Below are 25,767 nucleotides of genomic sequence, written 5' to 3' on the forward strand. Positions count from 1 at the left end.
TCTCCGCCTCGCCCCTGCCGCGCTCCCCTGCTCGCGGACCGCGAGCTCCGCCCGCCTCGCGCCCCGCCGGCGACCTTAGCTGTCGGCTCCGCCTCGCCCCAGCGCGCTCCCCTGCTCGCGAGCACCGCTGAGCCCACTGGCGCAAGAAAACATTTAATCCATGACGAATTTTCAGTGACGTTTATGGTCCTGTTTGTTTCCGCTTATAAGCGGATTCTGGTGAAAATAAGCTAAAATCCCACCCAAACACTTTGATTATTTTTCGCTTATGTGGGAAGCTGCTCAACTGAGAATCAGAGAAACAACATGCTGGCCAATTTCCTCCGACGGGGGTCCGAGCCCGCGTATCTGAGAATCGAGCGGCATTTTCCTCGCCTGCCCCCGCCTCTCTTACCGCTGACGCCGCTGCCCTCTCCTTGTGCCGCCTTCTGCTCGAGCTCCGGCCGGCGCTCCTGCTCCCTGCTTGTCCGCTTCGTCCGCCCACCCTACTGCCGCGACGCCACTCTTGCTGCGGCACCCTGCTGCCGGCCTGCCCCCCCCCCCCTGGTGCCCCTGCTGCCGGCCTGGCGCTTGCTGGCCCGCCCCCGCTGCTGCGCGTCTGACTGCTGCCCCTGCCTGGCGGAGGCAGCCAGCCGGCGCTGGAGCTCGAGATGGCTGGAGGCGGCCGGCCCATTACGGGAGCTCCAGGCCCGACGCCCACAGAAGGTGGAAGCTCGTGGAGGGGCCGAAAGGAGAGAGAAAGGAGACAGAGGCTGCGCGTGAAGTAGAGATAAGGATCAGATAGAAAGGAGGAAAGAAAAATGAGTAGGAAAAATAGAAAAAAAGCATAAGATAATAATGTTTTTATGAAAATTTGACTTTACATTATTGTAATATAATTATCTAGCAAGATAAAAAATTAAAATTACTGACGTCTGTTGGTATTCAGTAAAAATAAGATATCATTAGCCTTAGAGGCATTTCAGATATTTTATCACTCATCCTAGAAAATCGACTCAAAATAATCAAGATAGCCAAACACCATACTTATTCAGACAGCCGATTCTCCAGACAGATGGCTTATCTTAGAATCTTGATTCTCACAAAAGCGAAGTTCAGAAAAACGAAAACAAATAGGGCCTATAAAAATTGTCATAAACAGACACGATCTATGACGATTTATGAATTTTCGTCACATATTTGTAAATAGCCCATACAGGCTCTAATTTGGGTCCAGTTTTTTGTGACAAACCTCTGAAAACATCACAGAATAAAAATAGAAATCGTCACGAATTTAATATCATGCTCAAACCACATTGGTGATAAAAAAGCGATATAGTTAACATGAGCCCACGAATCACCATAAAATACCGAGTTCACATATGCATCCAAGTTGCAACATAATATTTTGTACAAGCTTAAATCCAGCTTTTTTATTTTTAAAATTTCTGTAGCATAAGAAAATTGCTTGTTATTTTTATCCTGAAAAAAATCGTTCTCGCCCATCTCAACATTTTCTGGGCTGTAGTAAAAAAATTGGAAAAAAAACAAGGGCCAAGCTCTTTTTCACGTGTCTGGGCCGAGCTCATTTTTGCGCTTCGGCCCTCCTCTCTCTCCACCCTGTTATTTTTGCCGCAGCACAGCAGAAGGACCAGGGGAGGTGAAAAAAAATTGCCGCAGCAGGACCAACAGACACGGGAATCAAACCAGGGTCATGGTGTTTAGAATCAAGCGCCCCGCCACTACGCCAAGGCATCTGCTGTGCTGAAGTTTGATATTAGATTATATATTTAGTGATCCGTGACGAAATTTAATCTTCCTGGACCACCAAATTTTTTGTAGTGCACGTCCCCACCGGCGACCTGGCTTGCCGGCTCCACATCGCACTCCCCTGCTCCCACCGCGAGTACAGGGTGGGAACGCGACGGTGGGGGGGAGGTGGCCGCGCCTCCCTGCTCCCTTCTCGCCGGCCAAAAGGTGGGGCGGCGGCGGCGCTGGGGAGGTGGCCGCCGGAGGAACGATGCGGATGGCGGAGGAATGCTGGAGGAAATGGGTCGTGGGTCCCACTGGTCAGCGGGAAGAGGCTAGATGGAGAACCTATTGGATTTCTTACCATTTGAATAGCTAAATAGCTAGCTAAATGATTAGTTAAATAGAATTTAGCTAATGTGATTTGAATAAACTTTTGGAGATGCTCTTGTGTGTCTTCTCTCCTTGCTTCTTTTCGAAACATATATGCTGGTGTCCTAGTCAAAAAGAAGCTTCTGCACTTCATGGTATAGACATAGACTATTCACAAATAATTGGCATGGCTACTCACCAAACTAGTGAAATTTTGACACAAATCATATGCAAAAACTTCTTTGGTTTGCAAAATTTGCACGCCAAGGTACATCTCACATAGCGAAAAATAGTTTACATTTGATTTAACACATCTCTTTGACTCTTCAGCCCAAAAATTGAACGGCCTTTCTCTCTACAAGAGGCTACTACTACTGTCACTCTACCGGTTCACTCTACAAGCATCCGGGCCCACTTCGTTTGACTAGGCCACCTCGCTGACAAGCGGGGCCCAGGGGTTGACGACTCGTCACATGCTGACGTAGGTTGACCGCATGGACAGCGGCGAGAACGGGAACGTCGCCGCCGACGTCTGGGTCCCGGCGTCCCACCCGCCGCCCGCCGCGGCGGCGCGCTCGAACGACGACGACGGGTACGAGTGCACGAAGTCGTCGAAGCCCACCTCGCCGGAGCACGCCGGCGGCAGCGGCGGCGGGGGCGGCGGCTCGGGAACCTCCCCGGCGTCCAGGTACCTCGCCACCTCCCGCATCGTGGGCCGCATCGCCGGCGACGGGTGCGAGCACCAGAGCCCCACCTTCACCGCCGCGGCCACCTCCGCGGCGTCGTACTCGCCGCCGAGCCGGGGGTCCACCACCTTCTCCACCTCCCCGGCCGCGTACCGCTCCCACGCCCACTCGGCGAGCACGAGCTCCTCAGGCGGCGCGCGCGGCTCGATGGGATGGCGCCCGGCCACCACCTCCAGCACCAGCGCGCCGAACGCGAACACGTCGATGGCCGTCGTCGCCTTCCCCGTCCGCGTGAGCTCCGGCGCCAGGTACCCCAGCGTGCCCACCACGCGCGTCGTGCTCGGGTTGGCCCCGCGCTCGTGCAGCTTGGCGAGCCCGAAGTCGCCGAGCCGCGCCGACATGTCGGCGTCCAGGAGCACGTTGCTGGCCTTGACGTCGCGGTGGAGGACCACGCTCTCCCACCCCTCGTGCAGGTACAGCAGCGCCGCCGCCACGTCGCGGAGGATGCGGCGGCGGACGGGCCACGCCAGCCGCGACCCCTTGAGGTGGTCGCCGCCGAAGAGGTGCCGGTCCAGGCTGCCGTTGGGCATGTAGTCGTAGACCAGGAGGAGGTCGCCGCGGCGGCGGCACCAGCCCTGGAGCTGGACCAGGTTGCGGTGGCGGAGGCGGCCGATGGACGCGATCTCCGCCACGAACTCGCGGAGGCCCTGCCGGGACTCGTGGCTCACGCGCTTCACGGCCACCGTCTCGCCGGAACCCGGCAGCACGCCGCGGTACACCTTGCCGAACCCGCCGGAGCCGAGGAGCTCGCGCTCGCGGAACCCGCGCGTCGCGCGCCGAAGCTCGGCGTACTTGAACCGGTGCGGGCCGTAGTCCAGCTCCCACGGCTCGATGATGTCGCGGTTCTTGTACCGGTAGGCCCCGTACGCGCCGCCGGCGGCGAGCACCACCAGCGCCACGAACGCCGAGAACGCCACGGCGAGGATGAACGACGTCCGGTTCTTGCCAGTCTTGGTCCGCGGCAGCGTCGGCAGCGACGAGATGTCCAGCTTAGGGGCGCCGCCGCCGCCGAGCCGGAAGCTCCAGTCCCTGACGTAGTGCGAGCTCGCGAGGAGCCCCGTGGACGCCGAGAAGCCGACGTACATCTGGTCCCGGAAGAGCCCGGACAGGTCGACGGGGAAGGAGATGAGCGGCTTCGCCGGCTTGACCACCGACGACGTGGCGTTCGCGATCGAGACATTCAGCAGCCTGGCGGCGCCGTCGTAGTCGATCCACGCGACGGTGTCCCCGGCCTTGAGATTGACGGGATCCGCGGCGGCGGACTTGTTGGAGACGAGGCTGTTGAGGTCGACGCCGACGTGGTTGCCGTTGATGTCCCCGAACTCGAAGTCCTGCACGGTGTCGAACTCGACGGCGAACACGTGGTTGGTGGCGTTGCCGTCGTCGGCGGCGCTGAAGAGGCCCAGGTACTGGCTGGGCAGCGAGCCGGGGAGGCGCGGGTCGGGCGCGATGACGAAGGCGTACCCGTGGCCGCCCAGCTGCGCGAACTCCGGCACCACCGTGACAACGAACTCGGTCGAGAAGGACACTGCGGTGCCGTTGCGGTCGAGGAAGCGGAGCGGGGCCGGGTAGAAGGCGTGGCCGAGGAGCCGGGAGGTCTCGTTGGTGAGGCGGAGGATGCCGTCGGGCCAGACCTCCGCGATGCCGTTGAGGGTCAGGTTCGGGCTCCCCCCGCCGCCGGCGAAGCCTTTGTAGGTGAATTCTTGGGAGGCGGCGAGGCTGGCGAGGAGGAAGAGGAGCAGGAGGAAGAAGAGGATGGGAGGAGGCTTGGGCTTCGAGCTCGACATTGCAGTGACCCAGTGAAGGCACGAGGTGGCGTGGGTGGTTGGGAGGAATTAATGGGGATGAAGAGGAATGGAATTGGAGGTGGGTAGGGACGGAGGAGGAAGAAAGGGAGAGGAGTGGCTTTGACGGTTTGGCCGCCTCACTGTGGTTTATTAATCAATGGTAGCATCTACTTAAGTAGTACGATACTAGCTAAGCTTGTACATCTATTTCTGGTTTTTTTCTAGTTTTCAAACGTTTGAAATATTGCTATTTACATGAATTTGGTGGAGTTTTATCTCATATTTGAAATCCGCAAAGTAGACAGAGGTGAAAATGCCACTCCATGTGACTTACATCTAGTATCATCATCGACAATTCGATATTTTCGTATTATATAGCATATATTCAAGGTAGCCAACCTATTTTGACCGTCCAAACCTTATGTCACCTCACTAGCAACAATAAGGTAGTCTTCACGTTTACTTGATTTCCATCTTGGCTTACACAGTTGTTCGTTCAAAAATCTTGGCTTGCACAGTCTTGTTCAATGTTTGTCGAAATTTCTCTTTTTTTAACGAAATGTTTGCAAAAAAAAAATAATATGGAAGGAACTTCCAAAGGGAGATCCCAAAACTGGCGTTGAAAATTGGAACAATCAGACCTCAAGTCTGAAGCCGAACGCTACCACTCCCGAAAGTCAACCACAACAAGCGGCTCTGGACCATATCCAGAGAAGTTGGCGCCAACTGTTTGACCCCAATCACTAACAAATTCAATCAGTCTGACTGGAGAGCAAAGTTAATAATACAGCCAACAAGCTAGTTGTAAGGATTCTTGTAGACTTTTTTCAGCCCACCTATATAATATTCCTTCCTTCCTCGTTTATAAGGCACGGTTGAACATGGCACGGTCTTCCAAACAATACTTTGACCATTTATTTGTCATATATTATATCACTTATGATTATAAATTTATAATCATTGTAAACTATATTTGATGACGAATCCAATCATATAAAATTTACATTATAAAAATTAAAAATTAATAGTTAAATTATTGGTCAAAGATATAAATGTTTGAATCTTAATATGCGTGTGCGCCTTATAAACGAGGAAGGAGGGAGTAGTTAGCTTTTCACAATTAATACATGTCCTACTTGTCTCTCTCACAGAATTTTTTGGTTCTTGTGCCCAAACCAGCTATAAACTTACAGCCTGTTTCTCCTCTCTCTTCTCTCTTCTCTCATCCACCTCATCATTTAATCGGTTTACAGCCAACTATAATACTCTAGCTCTGATGTGATGGGCGTCGTTGTACGTGTCTGACCAATCCAAATCGGAGGGATCCGGAGATGCAGCCTGCAGGTCACATGTCGCTCTTCAATTCGCCGCGCTGGCACTGGCAGTGGCAGTGGCGTGCCGCATGCCCGTTGTTCTCACCGAATACCGAACACTCTTGATGAGTTGATGACGCAGTCACACCAGGCCATTGCTATGTATCCATGCAATGCAAAGTTGACGGCTATCTACCAACCGTTCAGTTTGGTCGAGTTGTTCGGTACGTAGAGGACGGTAGAAATACTATGCTTAATAGAACTCGGTAGAAGACGAGTGATTTCGGGTCACTCGCGAGATATAGGGTATTTAGTTATTGTGAATATATGGAATATTGAATTAGGTAAGAAAGGAGAAGAATTTGGAGACCGGGAGGGGAAAAGTTAGCCCCGTCTGTGTCGGTTAAGGACCGTTCGTTGTCTGGCCCTGTGATTGAGTTTGAACGGTACTAACCGCATACCGGGAGTAGGAGGTAGTCGAAACCGGTAAGCCGAGTACTGCTTTGCTTCGAAAGTACAGGAACCCGCACCCAACTCCTGGGGCGAGTCGAGTAGTCGCGGAGAATTGGGACGCATATGTTTACTTTTGGTGGTCTCACGTTGAGCTCGGCTGACCATATGTCATTGGGCTGGTTCCTGTAGTTCGAGGCGGGGAGGGGAAAGATTGGTGCGTGGGGTCCGACGGGGCTTTTGCGTGCCGTGTTGGTTAGGTCCACCTTGCAAGGTTAAATCGGATCGATTCGCCGTCAGTCGCTCTCGGATATGTGTACCTTGATCGCAGCACCGCATCGTAGTAATGCTATATGAAATTTTAAGGGATGTTTGGAAATGACTATCATGAATTATTATCCCATGTTTGTCGTGATTTGCTTAGCAGGTGCAAATACTAATTAATGATTCTTGTATATTAAATTTGGAGCTAAAAGTGGAAAAATAAGGACTTATTTTAGAAGCTTTTTATGCAAACTAACCACCAGCCAGAAAGCTTTGCATGTCTAGATATGTGGGCTAAGTTATACCCACTGGTCGGGTAAGCCTTACTGAGTATTAGAATACTCAGGGTTTGTTGCCACCATTATTATTACAGGACACCCAGACGTGGACTTCTGCCCCTGCTGTGTCAAGTTCATCCGCCGGGATGCAGAGGGGTGGGAGGTGGAGGAGCGAGACCCTTAGGTTAGGGAATCGTCGGGTTGTACACTTGAGGGCTGAGTGTGCAGCCTTTCTGTTTTGCGCAGACCGGTCTGACCGGTCTTGATAGATCAGAACTGGTGAAAGCTAGAATAGTTGTAGGATCTTTTATATTCAAACTTCAGTCGTATATATTGTAAAGTTAGTCTTGTAAATTACTTATGTATTCGAACTCGGCCTGTAAAACTTAATGTTTCGTGTCGTGATCGCTCTTGTATTCTTAAGTATTATGCCGTGCTTGTACCATCTGTGCCCACCTTCGCGTGGGACTACCGGTGTTGTTTCGATCGGGCCGTGGGTTGAGAAAGGATCGCCAAATTAAGCCGTTAAGCTAATGCGCCCGATGTGTTCAAATGACGACCATTACGCTTAATTAGAGTTTTAATTTGACGGATCCGTCACAGCTGGTATCAGAGCCGAAACGCACTGGGGGTGGTACGAGTACGACTATTTAAAAAAATTCCCTTTAAGTTAACAGTGAATTTCTGATTTAAAATAAATTGGGTGGGGTTATTCGTACCAAGCCATATAGAGTTAGTATTAGAGTCGCGTGTAGATGGTGGGTTTGGGCTGAGAGGTTACCGTAGGGCGATTATGCATCATGTCATTCATTGTTTTAAAATTTCATGCATTTTGGAGGTGGGAACGGTGCGAACCATCACGAGGGTAACCGGATACTCCGGACATTGGTCCGGATAGTCCGGGTGGGTTGTCCGGATATTCCGGAATAGAATCCGGATAGTCCGGATTGGGGTGTCCGGATATTCCGGATACTCCGGATTTGGTTGCAAAAGATTCCTGCCTTTTTGATTTAATTTACGCTTACTGCATTCTTCCATGGTTGATTGTTTTATAATCAAAATTATGGGACTAATCCAACCATGGCTGGATGCAGAATGGGGGAACCACCGAACCCTCCAGATTTGGCTCAGGCCATTGCAGCCATGTTGACTGGGCGCGACGAGCAGACGGCACTCCTTCGTCGGCTCGTGGAGCAGGGGGCAGCGCCACAGCCAGGACACCAAGAGTCCTGGGGACCCAGCCGCCACTCTTTCACAAAGCGGACGAGCCATTGGAAGCCGACAGCTGGCTTAAGACCATCGAGTCCAAATTCACTCTATACCCATACAATGATGGGGACAAAGCTGCCTTTGCATCACAGCAGCTCCGAGCTCCCGCACGTACGTGGTGGGACAACCACGTGGCTGTGTTTCCTGCTGGCACTCAATTCACGTGGGCAGAGTTCAAGGAAGCCTTCAGGGCACATCATGTTCCAGCAGGGGTAATTAGAAGAAAATTGACTGAGTTCTTGGCCCTAAAACAGGGCAACAACAGTGTGATGCAGTATGCCCAGACATTCAACACCCTATCCCAATATGCTGGATATCATGTAGATACTGATGAGAAGAAATAGGCGTGCTTCAGGCAGGGGCTTAGCAGCAACCTCCAGGATCGCCTGGCAATGTTCAAGTTCAACACGTTCAGTGAGCTGGTGAATGGGGCTATCATACAGGAGGACGCCCACCTGGCTCATAAGGCAGAGAAAAAGAGAAAAGCACCGGCAGAAGGATCTTCGAGTAGCGCCCCACAGCGGTTTCGCCTTGTCCAGTCAGGCCCACAGAGAGCCCCTTTCAGCACCAGCCACAGCAGCAGTGGGGGTATCGGCCACCCCAGTATACACAGCCTCAGGGGACGGTCAGGCCTCCTGTTCCTCAGTAGTGCGAGCAGAAGGTCTGGGTGCAGCAGCCGGGGGTACACCCCAATTTGTTTCCGTGTTACAACTGTGGGCAGCCGTGACACTTTGCACGGAACTGTCCGATGCCACCAAAACAGGGCCAGCAGTCCGGTCAGCAGAGCCAGAAGCAGCACGTGGCTCATTTCAAGCCGGGGCAAGTGCACTACACCACCCTCGAGGGTATTCCTGAGGGCGCTCCAGTGATGGCGGGTACGTTCTCAGTAAACGATCGACCCGTTACAGTATTATTTGATTCAGGGGCATCCCATACTTTTATTAGCAAAGAATGTGCGGTTAGATTAGGGCTAAAGATAGAGAGTATGCCCAATCCGTACCATATTCACTCACCTGGGGGAAAGTTAATCACCAATCAATTTGTCAAGCAAGTACCCCTACAGTTGCAAGGAAATTTTTTCCTACGGCCCTGATAATGTTACCCACCCAAAGGATTGATTTGATATTGGGCATGAACTGGATGGAGGGTCAGGGAGTTAGTCTGGACACGACCTCACAATCTGTGCACATCAAATCTTCTATCCATGGTAGTATGACCTTGAACTTGAGGGATCACATGTCAGTGACTCCCACGGTCAGTTAGGTTGAAGGCAAAAAGTTAGCAGACATACCAGTGGTATGTGAGTGTCCGGATGTCTTTCCGGATGAGTTTCCTGGAATGCCTCCTGATCGTGATGTGGAGTTTGCCATTGAGTTGCAACCGGGCACGACACTCATTTCCCGAAGGCCCTACCGTATGCCACCCAATGAGTTAGCCGAGCTAAAGAAACAATTGCAAGAGTTGCTTGATAAGGGTTACATTCGTCCTAGCACTTCACCTTGGGGCTGTCCTGCACTCTTTGTGAAAAAGAAAGATGAAAGCCTCATGTTGTGTGTGGACTATAGACTTCTGAATGCCGTCACAATCAAAAATAAATATCCCCTTCCCCGGATTGATATTCTGTTCGATCAGCTATTCGGGGCCAAAGTATTTTCTAAGATTGATCTCCGCTCTGGCTATTATCAGATAAAGATTAGAGCTGAGGATATTCCCAAGACGACTTTTTTCACCAGATACAGACTTTTTGAATATCTGGTCATGTCTTTCGGGCTAACGAATGCCCATGCTCATTTCATGTATCTCATGAACTCGGTGTTCATGCCAGAGCTAGATAAATTTGTCGTGATTTTCATTGACGACATCTTGATATTTTCCAAGAATGAAGAAGAACATGCAGAGCATCTCTGCATTGTGCTTCAGCGCCTGCGGGAGCACAAGCTGTATGCCAAATTTAGCAAATGTGATTTCTGGCTCAAGGAAGTCCAGTTCTTGGGCCACATCATCTCAGACAAGGGGATTTCTGTTGATCCTAGAAAGATTCAGGATGTCCTGAATTGGAAGACTCCAGAGTCTGTTTCAGAGATCCGGAGTTTCCTTAGGCTAGCAGGGTATTACCGGCGGTTTGTTCCGGACTTCTCAAAAATTGCTAGACCCATGACTGAACTACTCAAGAAAGGGGTGAGATTTAATTGGGACGACGAATGTGAGCAGGCTTTTCAGACTTTGAGAAAGTTTCTGACGTCTGCCCCTGTCCTCGCTCAGCCAGATATTACCCGGCCTTTTGATGTGTATTGTGATGCATCAGGTATAGGTCTCGGCTATGTTCTCATCCCTATTTGCCTTCGCCGTATATTTTCGGCCATTAATACTTGTTGTAATGCACCAGGTACGGGCCTAGGCTGCGTCCTTATGCAGGACCAGTGAGCGATCACTTATGCCTCCAGAGCCCTCAGACGACATGAAGAGAATTATGCCACTCATGATCTGGAGCTGGCAGCAGTAGTACATGCATTAAAGATCTGGCGCCATTATCTTCTGGGCAATCCTGTCCACATATACTCGGACCACAAGAGTCTTAAGTATATTTTTACCCAGAGTGAGCTCAATTTGCGCCAAAGGCGGTGGTTAGAGTTGATAAAAGATTATGATTTGGAGATTCATTATCGCCCGGGTAAGGCGAATGTCGTTGCGGATGCACTGAGTCGCAAGGCAAATTGCAGTTGCACCTCAGCCTCAGTGGTGCACGAAACCTTGTGCCAAGAAATGGAAAAATTAAATCTGGCTATTGTATCTGAAGGCACACTTACTAATCTTACCCTCACACCTACACTCAGAGATCAAATTGTGGAGGCTCAGAAAAATGATGCGGACATGGATAAGATCAGGCAACGGCTCAGTGAGAATGATCCTCATGTGCAGTGCTTCCATCGAGATAGTGAGGGGGTTCTTTGGTTTCAAGATCGGTTAGTAGTGCCTAAAAATTTTGAGCTTCGGAAACAAATCCTTGATGAGGCTCATCTTTCCCGATATTCTATTCACACGGGCAGCAACAAAATGTATCAAGATCTGAAACAGCGATTTTGGTGGACAAGGATGAGGCGGGAAATCGCTAGGTATGTGTCAGAATGTGACACTTGTCGGAGGGTTAAGGCGAGCCACTTGAGACCAGCCGGCCTTTTACAGCCCTTGAGTATTCCATCCTGGAAGTGGGAGGACATCAGTATGGATTTCATTGTCGGCTTACCCAAAACTTCCAAGGGGTATGACTCTATTTGGGTTATTGTGGACCGCCTTACGAAGTCAGCCCATTTTCTTCCTGTGAAGACCATATATAGAGCACAACACTATGCTGAGTTGTATATCAGTCGGATTCTTAGCTTGCATGGGGTACCCCGGACTATTATTTCTGACCGTGGTGCCCAGTTTGTTGCACGCTTCTGGGAGCAGTTACACTCAGCCCTCGGTACTCAGCTCATTCGTAGTTCAGCTTATCATCCTCAGACGGACGGTCAGACAGAGAGGATCAATCAAATTCTGGAGAATATGCTGCGAGCCTGTGTACTCTCTTACAGTAAAAAGTGGGATGAATGTCTGCCATTTGCAGAATTTTCTTACAACAACAGCTACCAGGAGAGTATCAAAATGGCTCCTTTTGAGGCATTATATGGACAGAGGTGTAGGACACCATTAAATTGGTCGGAAGCTGGGGAGAGAAATTTCTTTGGGCCTGATATGGTTCAGGAAGCTGAGGAGCAAGTTCAGCTCATACAGAAAAATTTGAAAGCGGCTCAAACCCGCCAAAAGAGTTATGCGGACAAAAAGCGGCAAGCTATCTCCTTCCAAGTGGGGGATCGGGTTTATTTGTGGGTATCTCCAATGAAGGGGGTCCAGCAGTTCAGGGTCAAAGGAAAGCTTGCACCTCGCTATATTGAGCCTTTTCTCATTCTTGAGCGATGTGGGCCGGTAGCATACCGCCTGGAACTCCCTGCCTGATTATCCGCGGTTCATACTATTTTCCATGTCTCTCAGCTTTGGAAATGTCTCCGTGTTCCAGAAAAGGTGATTGACGTAGAGAAATTGCAACTAGAACCCGATCTTGTATATCCGGAGCACCCGGTGAAAATTGTTGATTTCAAGACCCGGGTTACTCGGAATCAAACCAGCAATTTTTATAAGGTTCAGTGGAGTAATCATTCCGAGCGGGAAGCCACTTGGGAAACAGAAGAATTTCTTCGGTCCAAATATCCTGAGTTGCTACAAACTCATCGAGGTATTTAACCAATACCTCCTTGTGTTAAATTCTTGCACCTATGCACTAAATCTCGGGACGAGATTTCTTTTTGGGGGGAACATTGTAACACCCGAGTGTTAAAAACTGGGCTTCACTGATTAATTAGTGACCTGAGTTAATCCATCGCAAATCAATTCGAAACTCTGCTCAAACTCAGTTTCATTTCCTGGAGTCTGGGGAAACCGGAACTTCCGGAATTTGGACCCGGAACTTCCGGAAATATCCGGATACTCCGGGTATTGAACCGGAAACTCCGGATTAACCCGGATACTCCGGGTATTCTTCCGGATACTCCAGACCTGGAGTGATATATCACGTGTTTTAGGTTTGGTGACTGTTCCCAAACGTTATAAACCGTAATCACTCTCTCCCGTGCTCCCTCTCACTCTCTCCCGTGCTCTCTCTCACTCTGTCCCATGCTCTCTCTCACCCCAAAACCTAGGGGTTCAAAACCCTCTCTTTACCCTTGATTCAAGGCCCACGGGAGCTTCACTTGGGTGGTGGATCATCTATCCCGCGTGCTCCATCCCTGAACGGCGTGGGTTCAAGCCCTTGGTGCAAGGAAGAGCTCACCCCCAAGGTAAATAAGCTAGGGTTCGGCAAGTCCCGTGTTCTAGGGGGTTGGATCGATTTCCTCCGGTCAATCATCTTCTTAAGGATCAATCTACTAGGGTCTATGTGGGATTCAATTTTTGAAGGTTGGTTTCGCTAGAAATCAGAGTTTCAGTTTTGGGGGCGAAAGTTGTGCCAAACCCGGATACTCCGGGTATTATCCCAGATACTCCAGAAATGTCATCCCGGAAACTCCGGGTTTAGGCCCGGAGACTCCGGATTTGGGAACCCGGAAACTCCGTGAATTAATCCGGATATTCCGGGTTTTGCAGGATTTTGAACGTCGGGAGGTTCGGGTAGCAGTATTGGTGATCGGTTAAGGTTTATTTCAAGTTTCAAATTATATTGCATACATTCTGATATCATATGCATACGTGTAGACGCCGCCGCTGAAGGAGTCGTGTACGAGGTGGTTGCGGAGCCATAGGAGCCGCAGGGGCAAGCCCCGCAGCAGGAGGGTCGCAAGGAGTCGGCCCAAGGCCCAACTCACCCCAGTGTTGAGTAGCAGACGCAAGGCAAGCCCCGGTGCACATCCTTTTACTTCAAACTATGACACCTATACTTATGTTGCTATTACTTGTGCATTAGGTTTAGGAATTTGTTGGAACCCTAGTTGCATGATCCCTAGGTTTCCTCGAGTTGTACTAGTATGTAGAGGACGATAGAAATGCTATGCTTAATAGAACTCGGTAGAAGACGAGTGATTTCGGGTCACTCGCGAGATATAGGGTATTTAGTTATTTTGAATATATGGAATATTGAATTAGGTAAGAAAGGAGAATAATTTGGAGACCGGGCGGGGAAAAGTTAGCCCCGTCTATGTCGGGTAAGGACCGTTCGTTGTCTGGCCCTGTGATTGAGTTTGAACAGTACTAACCGCATACCGGGAGTAGGAGGTAGTCGAAATTGGTAAGGCGAGTACTGCTTTGCTTCGAAAGTACAGGAACCCGCACCCAATTCCTGGGGCGAGTCGAGTAGTCGCGGAGAATTGGGACGCATATGTTTACTTTTGGTGGTCTCACGTTGAGCTCGGCTGACCATATGTCGTTGGGCTGGTTCCTGTAGTTCGAGGCGGGGAGGGGAAAGGTTGGTGCGTGGGGTCCGATGGGGCTTTTGCGTGCCGTGTTGGTTAGGTCCACCTTGCAAGGTTAAATCGGATCGATTCGCAGTCAGTCGCTCTCGGATATGAGCACCTTGATCGCAGCACCGCATCGTAGTAATGCTATATGAAATTTTAAGGGATGTTTGGAAATGACTATCACGAATTATTATCCCATGTTTGTCATGATTTGCTTAGAAGGTGCAAATACTAGTTAATGATTCTTGTATATTAAATTTGGAGCTAAAAGTGGAAAAATAAGGACTTATTTTAGAAGCTTTTTATGCAAACTAACCACCAGCCAGAAAGCTTTGCATGTCTAGATATGTGGGCTAAGTTATACCCACTGGTTGGGTAAGCCTTACTGAGTATTAGAATACTCAGGGTTTGTTGCCACCATTATTATTACAGGACACCCAGACGTGGACTTCTGCCCCTGCTGTGTCAAGTTCATCCGTCGGGATGCAGAGGGGTGGGAGGTGGAGGAGCGAGACCCTTAGGTTAGGGAATCGTCGGGTTGTACACTTGAGGGCTGAGTGTGCAGCCTTTCTGTTTTGCGCAGACCGGTCTGACCGGTCTTGATAGATCAGAACTGGTGAAAGCTAGAATAGTTGTAGGATCTTTTATATTCGAACTTCAGTCGTATATATTGTAAAGTTAGCCTTGTAAATTACTTGTGTATTCGAACTCGGCCTGTAAAACTTAATGTTTCGTGCCGTGATCGCTCTTGTATTCTTAAGTATTATGCCGTGCTTGTACCATCTGCGCCCACCTTCGCGTGGGACTACCGGTGTTGTTTCGATCGGGCCGTGGGTTGAGAAAGGATCGCCAAATTAAGCCGTTAAGCTAATGCGCCCGATGTGTTCAAATGACGGCCATTACGCTTAATTAGAGTTTTAATTTGGCGGTTCCGTCACAATATATACCATTATAAAAATAATGCAAATAACTCCCTTAATTTGCATATAAATTATCCAATTATATCATTACTAAGAGTTATTAAAGTAACCTCTAAATCAGAATCTAAATTATATAATTATAATAAAATATTAAAGTAGATCAACATAAAATTCTAAATGACTATTTCTTTAATTATTATTATATTATTTATATAAAAATACTACCACAATATGTCACCATGTATTCATATATGATGGAAGCGATAAAAATACCAATTCTCACAAACAAATGGTTCAATAAAATACATATCAAACACACATAGAGGTGCGGTGCAAAATGAAATCTATTGCAACGATGAAAGAGAGTGTGAGATACATAATTATAATTATTAGTTATAAGCTTTATTTTTTATAATAATTTTAATTAGCCTGTATAGGAGCACGCTAGTTAAATTGTAAAGAACATCAAGCATATTTCTGAGCAAGACATCGGTGTTAAGAGAGGTACATCATCATCTCCATGCAACGCAATCTAAAAAACATTTGGTCATGGAGGAATTTGCATTGGCAAATGCCAACTGATGATCCCGAAAGTTGCCGAAAGATTTGGTGAACACGCAATGCAGAGAAAAAACAATTTTGAATGCGCTAGCACATGATCGAGCCATATATACAAAGGTGTTAACTGATTAACAAGGTCAACGCTTAACCACATCGATTAGCGGTCAAATATCCTCCGGGCCTGTTCGTTTCAGATTATCTTAGCCGTGCCTTTTTTTTACTAAACGGCTGTTTAGATGAACAGAGAAAGATGTACGAAACAGCTTGATTAATTCAAAAGATCATTTGGCCCAGTTGAAATAGTGGAATTTGAGGCATCGACGAGCATTTACTGGTGGCACGAAAATGTGCCCGAATCAGAGACCAAATTCAAACAAGAACACGTAAAGCGTGGGACGACGGCGCGAAGGAGATCCACTCACATTCCATTATCCCATATGCAAATCCATGGTGGCGGTTGGGTGGTTCATCCATGCGTGGATCCATGCATAGATGTGTGGCTTTTTGATACAAGTTGCCACAAGATGGAGGAAGAAATCGTTTCGAGTGTGGTGGCTAGCTATAGCTGCGGGTCAGAAAGAGTGGCTGACAGGCTCTGGCTGCCTTGCCTGCCTGGCCGGTCAACAAAACCGTCTCCCTGTTGGGCGCCGCACCCATTTCCATTTGGCACTGCATGGCCTCTCGTAAGAATGTCGGCAGTAGTGGCCGAATGGTTTAGAAACTGGAGGGGTCAATGACGATCGATGATGATGCATACTGATACTGTACGTATTGGCTGCGATCGATGATATGATAGCGTGATGCCCGGCTAGGTTGATGGCAGTGTGAGCTTTCAATACATTCTCATGATCTGCACTCCTGGTGAAACTTCGGCGTTTCAAGAGTACTACTGTTCACTCACGTGGCACCGCATCGGTAGTACTCCTAGTGTAGTATAAGCAGCTGCAGAGTACTATCATCATACCTACGTAAGATGTCGGAGCCCTTGCTCTCGCAAATCCAGGCATTAGAATAAGGAGAACAAAGGCGCGCCCGCCAGACAGTCCGTCTTCTTCAGTTGCTTCCAAATCGCTCTTCGATAAAGGTTGACGCGCGCAACGCACAAGCATCAGCCGGTCCAGTAGCACACAACGGGAAAATCATACAAAATGCAGACAGATTCCAGTTGACTCGTCAACGTATCTGACGTTGACTCGACAGCACGGATTGCAACTGATGAAAAAGAAGAAGAATTTCCTCAAAATTAAAAAAGAAGAAGAATGAAAAAAACATTAGAAGGTACTCCATCCGTTTCAAATTGTAGGTCGTTTTGACAAATCTAGATACATATTTTTTTATCATGTATCTAGTCATAGTATTTATCTAGATGTCTAACAAAAATTATACATCTAGATTTATCAAAACAATCTACAATTTGGAACGAAGGGAGTATAGCCTAAGACAGAACTTGAGATTACTAGACGAGACAGGGTGGAAGCATATGTTAAACTTCGCTGGCACCCACACCGTGCAGTGGACTAGTGGAGTGATCATGTGCCAGCAGTTTTAGTTAGGCCGGTGTCTTTGGACCTGTACCGAGAGTATGTGATGAAATGGTCTCCATTCTTAACTTCTTGTGTCCAGGCAGATTCAATTTTGTTACATTTCGCCAGAAAAGAGAGAGTTAATTTTTGCTACCCCTATTTGGGACCTACAGACGTCCCAAATCTCCTGCCGGCACCAGATTCTAATTCTAACCTGGAGGTGTGCATGCTGAACACTTGTTCGACGACGAGACCTTTGCCTTCAGTGCCGGGTCCCCCGCGCGTCTGTCATTCTGGATCAAGAAGCGCGGTACGAGTCATTACGTTTCGTAAACTCAACAGAAGTTGATCAAAATTTAGCGTTTTTTAGCAAAATTTAGCTGGGGATTAGAAGCGCTTGAATCTCACAGCCCATACGGCCCATCAACATAATCCCCTAGGGCCCAATTACATGCATGCAGGAGGCACGCACAGGCAAACAGATGCAGCGCAGCAGGGCAGGCGGTGGCAAAAGATCATAAATGCTAGATCTTTCTTTTCTTTTGTTTTGTTTTTCTAAATTGGTTCACTATCTTCTGCTAAGCATTTATGATCTAGCATGTTCAAAATATTGAACTAATACATTCAACATTTTAAAGTGCTAGAGTCAACATTCATTCAAACCTAGTTCAACAATTCTAATGAACTAGTTCAACATTTTTACGTGGAAATGTTTAACATATTTGATATGTTGAAACAATATATTTCGAATGTTGATTTTTTCAAAAAAATATTACAAGTTCAAATGTATTCATATTGGATCTTAATTTGTTGCGTAAATTATATATACCACCATTGTTGAAACAAAATCTGAAAAGCAATTACCGTTTGAAAGAAAATTGAAACCAAACTTTCAAATCCACCGCACTCAGCGGTCCATCAACACATCCACTTTCTTCATGCAGCTGTGCAACAAGTCGTGCAGGAAGCACCTGCTGCAAATTAGATGCCACCAATTGTCCTCAAGGTGCTGAAGCGCTAGATGCCCGCAGTCATGGTACGAATCTCAAAGTAGAATTTAACATAGCTGCACATCTTCTGAAAGCATCTTCCGGAAGATCCGCACCCTATTCTTCTCAGATTTGGATAGGGGGATAATGTTAAATTTGTCGGATAAGATATAAATAGATATTGATATTATAAAAATCTGAATTTTATTTTCAGATTTGGTTATGGTGTCAGATACCGAATATTTGAACTAAGATACGGTAGGATATTAAACTCTTATAAATGAATTCGAACTCGAATACAAACCCTGGTTGTAGGTGACGACGAGACGTTTCGGTTCGGGTACCCGGCGCGTTTGTCACTCTGGATTCTGGAATGAAGGAATGCAGTACGTGTCATTACTCATTACCACGTTTCGAAAGTCCAGCGGAAAATTGATCAAAGGAACCTATTTGGGCCCCGCGATAAATACCTGCTTTCTTGGTAAATCTTTTTCACCTGAGCCAAGAGCCCAAAATGTACCCACATCCAGAAGTTAATAACCGGGCCACTTGTACAGTTTGGGCCTTCTCGGGCTGTTAAAAAGGACACATGTCTCTGCTGTATGCTTTATTGTAATTTGGTGTGCAAATTGATGACCTTCAGGTTCTCCGACTTTCTTTAATTCAAAATTGTGTACCAATTTTTTAAAATGAGATCTGATTTTGGAGAATTAGTATAAAATTTTGAATCACCACTAATTGTAATGGGTACTCAAGAGAAAACATATCAAGCATGCCATCTTTCAAAACATTCACAAACTCCAGAAAACATCAAAGTATTTTTCGAAAAAAAAGGCCATTGTGGCAATCTTTGGTCAGTACCCACCCTCCACAACGTGTATCTTGAGTGATGCCCGGAGATGAGAGAGAGGATTGAAGCATCGCTCTCTAGTCTCTACATTGTGGCCGGCGATGCCTATGCCAGAAATTTTGGGAGCGATGCATCTTCTGGCGCCGGTGCCTGTGGAGTAAAGAAATGTATGAGCTAGGCTTCTGATTGGTTCTCATGTCAGAGAAGCTAGCGTGCAGAACACAGTTGAGGTTTGTTTATTTCATCTGTAGGGCCGTGAGTGATGCTTGCACACTGTAAGAGACGATGCTAACTTTGAACCAATTGACGTGGATCTGAAAAGTTTCCAAGCACTACTACTACACTGTGGAGGGCCTTACAATGCCGGGCTATCTTGGGCGCAACTCGAAGATTGGAATTGAACAACAAAGGCGCGACGAAAAGAAAATGTTATTCGAGATCTAAAGGAGAAAAAAAATTAAAAAATGGGAAACCCCAACGACATGCAAGCTCATGTGAAGCAAAAGGGAAACGCACCAATTACGTGTACGTGCTTGGTCGTATTGAAACTGAATCTATTTGTTGTTTTGTGTGCAAATAGCTGGAAGAATTTAATGAGTATTTGCTGTGGCGTAGACAGAGGACACTCCGCGTCGAGTCGTCGACCGCCATTATTGTTTTCGTTCTTTCCTTATCCTCTCAGCTGGATCGATCGAGCAATGTATAAGAGAAACCAATGGCATGGCGATGAGATCCAGCTAGCCCAACCCATCATCCTCGTACCCTACTCAAGCAAGACAACCTACCAATGCCGACCACCGTCCATCGCCAAGAATCCACCACCACGGTGAGGAAGAAGCAGCAGGGTCTCCTCCTCGCCCTCCTCCTCTCGTGCTGCCTGCTTGGCGCGGCGGGGGGAACGGAACCCTCGGATGCCGAGGCCATCGCCGACCTCGCTCGATCCCTCGCGAGGCCGCCCTCTTCCTGGAAAGCCGGCGGCGACGCCTGCTCCTTGGAGGGCATCTCTTGCTCCACCTCCGGCCGCGTCACCGCCATCGACCTCGCGGGGATGGGCCTCGCCGGGACCCTGCCCTCCTCCCTCTCCTCGCTCACCGCGCTCGAGTCGCTCCGGCTCGGGGGCAACGCCCTCTCCGGCGCCGTCCCGCCGCTGCGGGCCCCCTCCCTCACCAACCTCTCCCTCGACGGCAACGCCTTCACGTCCCTCCCCAGGGACTTCCCGCGAGGGATGCCCGCGCTGCGGCACCTCAGCATGGACAACCTCCCCCTGGCGCCGTGGCCCTTCCCCGATGCCATCGCCGGCTGCCCCTCCCTCCGCACCTTCTCCGCCTCCAACGCCTCCGTCACCGGCCCCTTCCCGGTGGCGGCGGCACTTGTCATCGCGAACCTCACGTCGATCAGGACGCTCAGGCTGTCGCAGAACATGCTCACCGGGGTGGTGCCGGCGGCTCTGGGCAGGGTCGCCAGCCTGAGGGACATCTCCCTGTCCAGCAACTACCTCCAAGGGCCGGTGCCGCACTTCTCCGCCGGCGTCGCCGCCGACGTGGTCGCCGGCAACGGCTTCTGCCTGGACGAGCCCGGGCCGTGCAACGCGCAGGTGACCACGCTCCTCCAGGTGGCCGAGCGGTTCGGCTACCCGCTTTACCTTGCAAGGTCATGGACGGGGAACGACCCTTGCCGTGGCTCTTGGCTCGGCGTGGAATGCTCCTCCAGCTCGTCAGATGTAGACATGATCTACCTGTATGACGCCAACTTGTCAGGGACAATAGCACCAGCCATAGCGAACCTGACAGGGCTTCGAAGACTTGTCCTAGCCAACAACAGTCTCACCGGGGAGATACCGGAGCCTCTCACGACACTGCGGAAACTCCAGCTTCTTGATGTCACCAACAATAAACTCACCGGCCAGCTACCCAAGTTTAAGCCATCTGTTCGTGTGCTGTCAGATGGCAACGCGTTTGGGGAACCACCAGGTGCTGCTCAGAGTTGAGTAACTCTGGCTGTTCTTGTTCTCTAAAAAGGGGCAATTGGCGTGATAAATAATAAGTTCCTTCTAAATTCTCTTGTGCTTGTCTTCATAAGTTCAATTCCACCCACGCATCCTCTAGTGTCTAGTTATCTATTGACAGATTTTATATAGTTAAATCTGTCAGATTTTTTATACATACAACCTAGTGGACAGTTGTGGCACAAATCTTAAAGCATGATCAAGCGTATAGTACCAAAAATATCTGTCTAAAGACAAATAGCAATAGATAAATAATAAGTTCCTTCTAAATTCTCTTGTGATTGTCTTCATAAGTTCGATTATTCCACCCACGCATCCTCTACTAAATAGAACAGAGGAATACGAGTCACCAATGTTCCTCTCCCCCGCGTCGCTCCTGCATAGGGATGGCAACAGGTACAAACCCGTTGGGTTTACCCATCCCAAACCCGAACCCGTGAACAAAAATTAAACCCGTTAAGAAACCCGTCATAGGCACAATTTTGCACCCAAACCTGTGCCAGCTCGGGTTTCGGCGCCGGTGCCTGACAGCACCAATGGGCCGGCGGCGCTGGTTGAGCAGTGGAGGCCGAGCCGAGGAGCCGCCTGGCATGAAGACCGGGCTTGCGTACAAGCGGCGAGGACGGCACGACAGCGAGCACGTGCGGCCGGGCGAGCGAGGAAGGACGAGCATGCGCGGCCAGTCGGAGAAGAGAGCGCGCGGCCTCTGGGCACTTGCAGTGGAGGTCGCGGCCGGTGGGCAGTTGCGCGTCCTCGGGTCGTGCGCGCGGTACTGCAAGGGGATGAGGTGGGCTGCGCGAGCTGCATGCTTGCCTCCTGGTGCAGCGTGCGAACGAGGCAGGCCACCGCGCCACCGCCGGCTACTGCAAGGGGCCTAGGCGCCTGGCTGCTTGGGGGCTGGGGCGTGCGGCTGCTGGCTGCTAGCTGGGGTGGGAGGAAAGGATTAGGTTTAGGGTTTGGGGTGGATGCTGGCTTATATACTATCTAATTGGGCCGGGCTATTTGGGCTGTTTTGGACTGGGAGATCAGCTAATTTGACTATTGGCCCGGGTAAAAAAACATCCATGGGTTTACGGGTTCAGGTTCTATGTTCCCAAACCCTGCCCGCAAACCCGACATGTCTAACATTTTGTCCATTAGAAGACCCACGGGTTGAGACCCAAACCCGTGCCCTAATGGAGTAAAAAACCCATCGGGTTTCGGGTACTCATTGCCATCCCTACTCCTGCATAGCAACTCGAGGGCCCCCTCGTGCTGCCACCACTAGGCCCCCGCCAGCCCTTCCATCTCCACCTCGCCATCGCCAGAGTGGGACACCGGAATCCTAGCGACCACAAGGAAGGCAGCGGCCAGCGGTGGGGATTTCATTTGGGGTGGCGTGCGTACATCATTGCAGGAGGTGCGATGCACAGAAGAGGGGTGGTACGGCACGACCAAGCCGCTCATTTTTGGCTCTACGCAGGCGGATCCGGTGGCCCCATGGGCAGATTTATTGTTCTCGCTCCTAGCTCCGACGTTTCAAGTAGCTTGGCACAAGTGGTGCGGTAGTAGCTTGGCCTAAAGGTGGCGATGCTGTAGCTGCACGATGGCCTGCTCTCGGAGCTCAGAGAGCTCCATCAGGGGGCGAGCGTAGCGCACCTCCATGAAGGCGGCGACGGGTGGGGCGAATGGTGACAGGCGGCTCGTTGCACGCGGGCAGGAGGGTCGGCGGCATGACGGGTGGTGGTGGGAGCGGTTGCGAGGTGGCAGCATGGCAAGGAGTGGTGCCTTGCACCACCTCAGCGCTCCATCTCCTCTTCTCCTTGTCAGCGACGCAGATCTGCACAGTCGTGCAGCGATGCCATGGTGGTCGGGCCGGGGTGGTCTGTGCTGTGTGTCAACGCATGGCACGCTAGTGGCACCGAGGTGGTGCTGCGGGATACGATGGGCCATCCTTCCAGTGCAGTCTTTGCGAAGGTAACGGGTAGCAAGGAGCTATCGCAAGGCGGCACCCGACGGCACGATGGGCTGTGCGCGTGCAGCAGGACTGGTGGAACACTCCGAGAGAAAGCCTTTTGGCAGCACTCTTGCCGGTGTCATTGTGGAGCCTCCATGCTTGATGCCCGAGGTATCTCTGGGTGAAAACCCTATCTAGTCATGCATGAGTGATGGCGGCACCATAGGCGTTGCACCCTTCATGGAGGCGTTGCTTCTCGAGACCCGACTAGGCTTGTTCAAGTATTAGCGTTGCCGATGGTGGGGATAGCAGCCAAGGGAGGTGGTGGCTTGATGGTAGTGGTGGTAAAAGTGATGGTGGTTGTCTGCACGTGGCAAGTTGTGTTGCCGTGGCTCTGGTGCGGCTCACATTGAGGGCCCAATCTGACCGGTAGAGGGTTGAGAGGATCGGGTCGACGACCCAATCCGACCTCGGTAAAGGTGGTGGCTTGTGTCTCAAAGGCTTTGAGTCTGCACTTGTGGTGCGGTAGTGATTCTGGCAGTGGCACGACAAAGGTGAGGTTATTGGAGTGGCTCGGTGGTACTATGACACCACTGACGATGAAGCAAACCCAGATCCTTAGTGAGTCCAGTGGCAGGAGTGGTGAGGCCCTCATGCACTTCAAGGTGGTGAGTTCGAGGACTGGTGTGTGGTGGTTGATGTGGTTAGGCCCCCACACATTTGAGTTGTCTCAGAGATCTAGGATCTAGTGCGGCACTTCGTTTGTTTGGTGTGCATGATATTGCAACGGTACTTCAGTGAGGGGCACTGCATGGTGGTGGCCCTTTTGGCGTGGTGCGATGGGCTTCTTTTCTGACTTCTGCTAATGGTTGGCTAGGGTCTAGGAGATCGATGATCGTAGGTGCATGAACTGAAGATGGCGGTGGCATGGCAGAGGAGTTGTGGTGGCTACTTGGCTGGCAGCGGACTACGGCGGCCAGTCCTGCATGGCAGCGGCAAGTTGGTGTAGGACATCGTCGGGATCAATGGTGGCGCCTGCGGAGGGCTACTTGTCAGGATCGATGGTGCTGAAGAGCTTCCTCTGGGCCGGTGTAGCCATCGACAGCGAAGTGGTGGTGTAGGTTGGCACAGTCTGTACCTGAGTTCCCAGGGAAGAAAACGCCGGTGGCTGGAAGAATGGAGGCGGCATAAGAGCGAATCCTGCGCTAGCCTGTGCAGCACCGTCTGCCATCGGCTGAAAGCCGATGCCTGCTGTCGGAGATGTCGCTGCTCTAGTAGCTGCAGCGGCCAATGACACTGCTTGAGAGTACGCCGGCCCTGTGTTTCCAGGGGTCTACTGACCACTCATCATCTGATGAATGGAAATCTGGATGGAATTCATCATGATCTTAGATTAATTAATCAAGGCATGATGCATGGCTTGGACGAACATCTCCTGGAACTTCATGGGGTCTTTAGTGATGGTGACGTGATGCGGTGAAGGAAAAACACCCTTCTGGATGACTTTCCCTTCTCTCCCAACGAAGCTGAATGCCTGAAGGCAGGCGGCCTCAAAGCCATCGACGGCTTGGGCCAAATGCTGCTTCTGAACATCGTTAAGATGTTCCTTGGTGACACAGATGATGTTGTTGTCGCTGATCTTAGACGCGTCTGCTATTTTACCAGCATCCTCGGTGGTCGGTTTAAGATCAACCATGTTGATGTAGTGGTTCGTGCCGCTACCGTGGATGTTGATGTCGTGTCCCACCGGGCGTTCCAAGAAGCGCGTTGACGCAAAAATTTTCCCACCACCGTTCGGGGGAAACTCACGCGCTCCACGTACGCTAGGGCCGGAGAGATCTGCTTTGCTCCGACGTACCGAACCGAAGGGTGCGCGAGCAGTTCGCTAGGTGTGCCAGTCAATTTGACCTGCAATTGACAAGGAGAGTAAAGCGTTAGATACTAGGGGGTCATCGACTAGCCAGTCGAGGGAGCGGTTCATGCTTAAAGCAGCTTGACCTGCGAACAACACCGAGATTGGATCTAAATCGGCCTGCGTGACTAGGTCACTGGAGATAGCAGATCAAGATGGATCTAGGCTGGATAACTTGTGACAAAAAACTTAAAGCAAACTAGATTAAATGGATTAACCTAGCAAGATCTAAGCAGATGTCGATAACTTGGTGATAAAAGCAATAAAAAGCCAGATTAATGCATCAAGATTAACCTAACAGATTGCTAACTTTTATCGATAGCTGGTGAGCAAATCAGACCCCGCCGGACGGATCTAGAGTGCTCGATAATTGGTGAGTAAGTTAGACCCCGCCGGACGGATCCAACCAACTTGGTAAATTATGAACAGTTAAACCCCGCCGGACGGATTTAACATGCCCGGTAAGTTTTGAGCGCCATAAGAAGAGGAAGAAGCAATGCGCCATCAACCTGGACCTGCTTACACAACTCAATATGGAACTTTTCAACAAGTGAAGAACATACCTACTGAGAAGAACTCGAAAAGAGAAAAAGCTACTGCAACTAGGGCAAAGCCGCCATACGAAAAAGTAGATGCATTGAAAGGTAAAAGTTTTGATTGGATGTGGTTGATCAAAATTTACAAATGACGGAGCACTGCTATTTATTGCCTAGCCCTAACCTCCCTTGCCGATACGGCGAGATTAAAACTTGATACATATGAAACAAACTTGCCTAACTAATCAAACAAAAAAATCTAGAAAGATAACTTGCCAACATATCGCGTTGACTCCTTCCTCAGCTCCATCGGCCGCGATGCTTCCTTCTGGCCGAAAGGCCCATTT

General features: G+C 49.8%; 2 protein-coding genes across 2 annotated transcripts; one reads left to right on the top strand and one right to left on the bottom strand.

Moving 5' to 3' along the window:
* Positions 1-2,355: 2,355 nt before the first annotated feature.
* Positions 2,356-4,760, bottom strand: LOC120666556 (L-type lectin-domain containing receptor kinase S.4-like). The gene has a single exon (XM_039946424.1). It carries the CDS (start codon positions 4,631-4,633, stop codon positions 2,570-2,572), a length of 2,064 nt encoding a protein of 687 aa, XP_039802358.1. The 5' UTR covers positions 4,634-4,760; the 3' UTR covers positions 2,356-2,569.
* A 15,058-nt stretch (positions 4,761-19,818) lies between these two features.
* LOC120667993 (receptor-like kinase TMK3) lies at positions 19,819-21,018 on the top strand. Its single transcript, XM_039947960.1, has one exon. The coding sequence runs from the start codon at positions 19,819-19,821 to the stop codon at positions 21,016-21,018; it is 1,200 nt and encodes a 399-aa protein (XP_039803894.1).
* The last annotated feature ends 4,749 nt before the right edge of the window (positions 21,019-25,767 follow it).

Source organism: Panicum virgatum, chromosome 3N (genome assembly GCF_016808335.1).
Source record: "Panicum virgatum strain AP13 chromosome 3N, P.virgatum_v5, whole genome shotgun sequence".
Taxonomy (NCBI): Eukaryota; Viridiplantae; Streptophyta; class Magnoliopsida; order Poales; family Poaceae; genus Panicum; species Panicum virgatum.

Coding starts and splice junctions, on each gene's coding strand:
- LOC120666556 (XM_039946424.1), bottom strand. CDS start 4,633: ATGTCGAGCTCGAAGCCCAAGCCTCCTCCCATCCTCTTCTTCCTCCTG.
- LOC120667993 (XM_039947960.1), top strand. CDS start 19,819: ATGCCGACCACCGTCCATCGCCAAGAATCCACCACCACGGTGAGGAAG.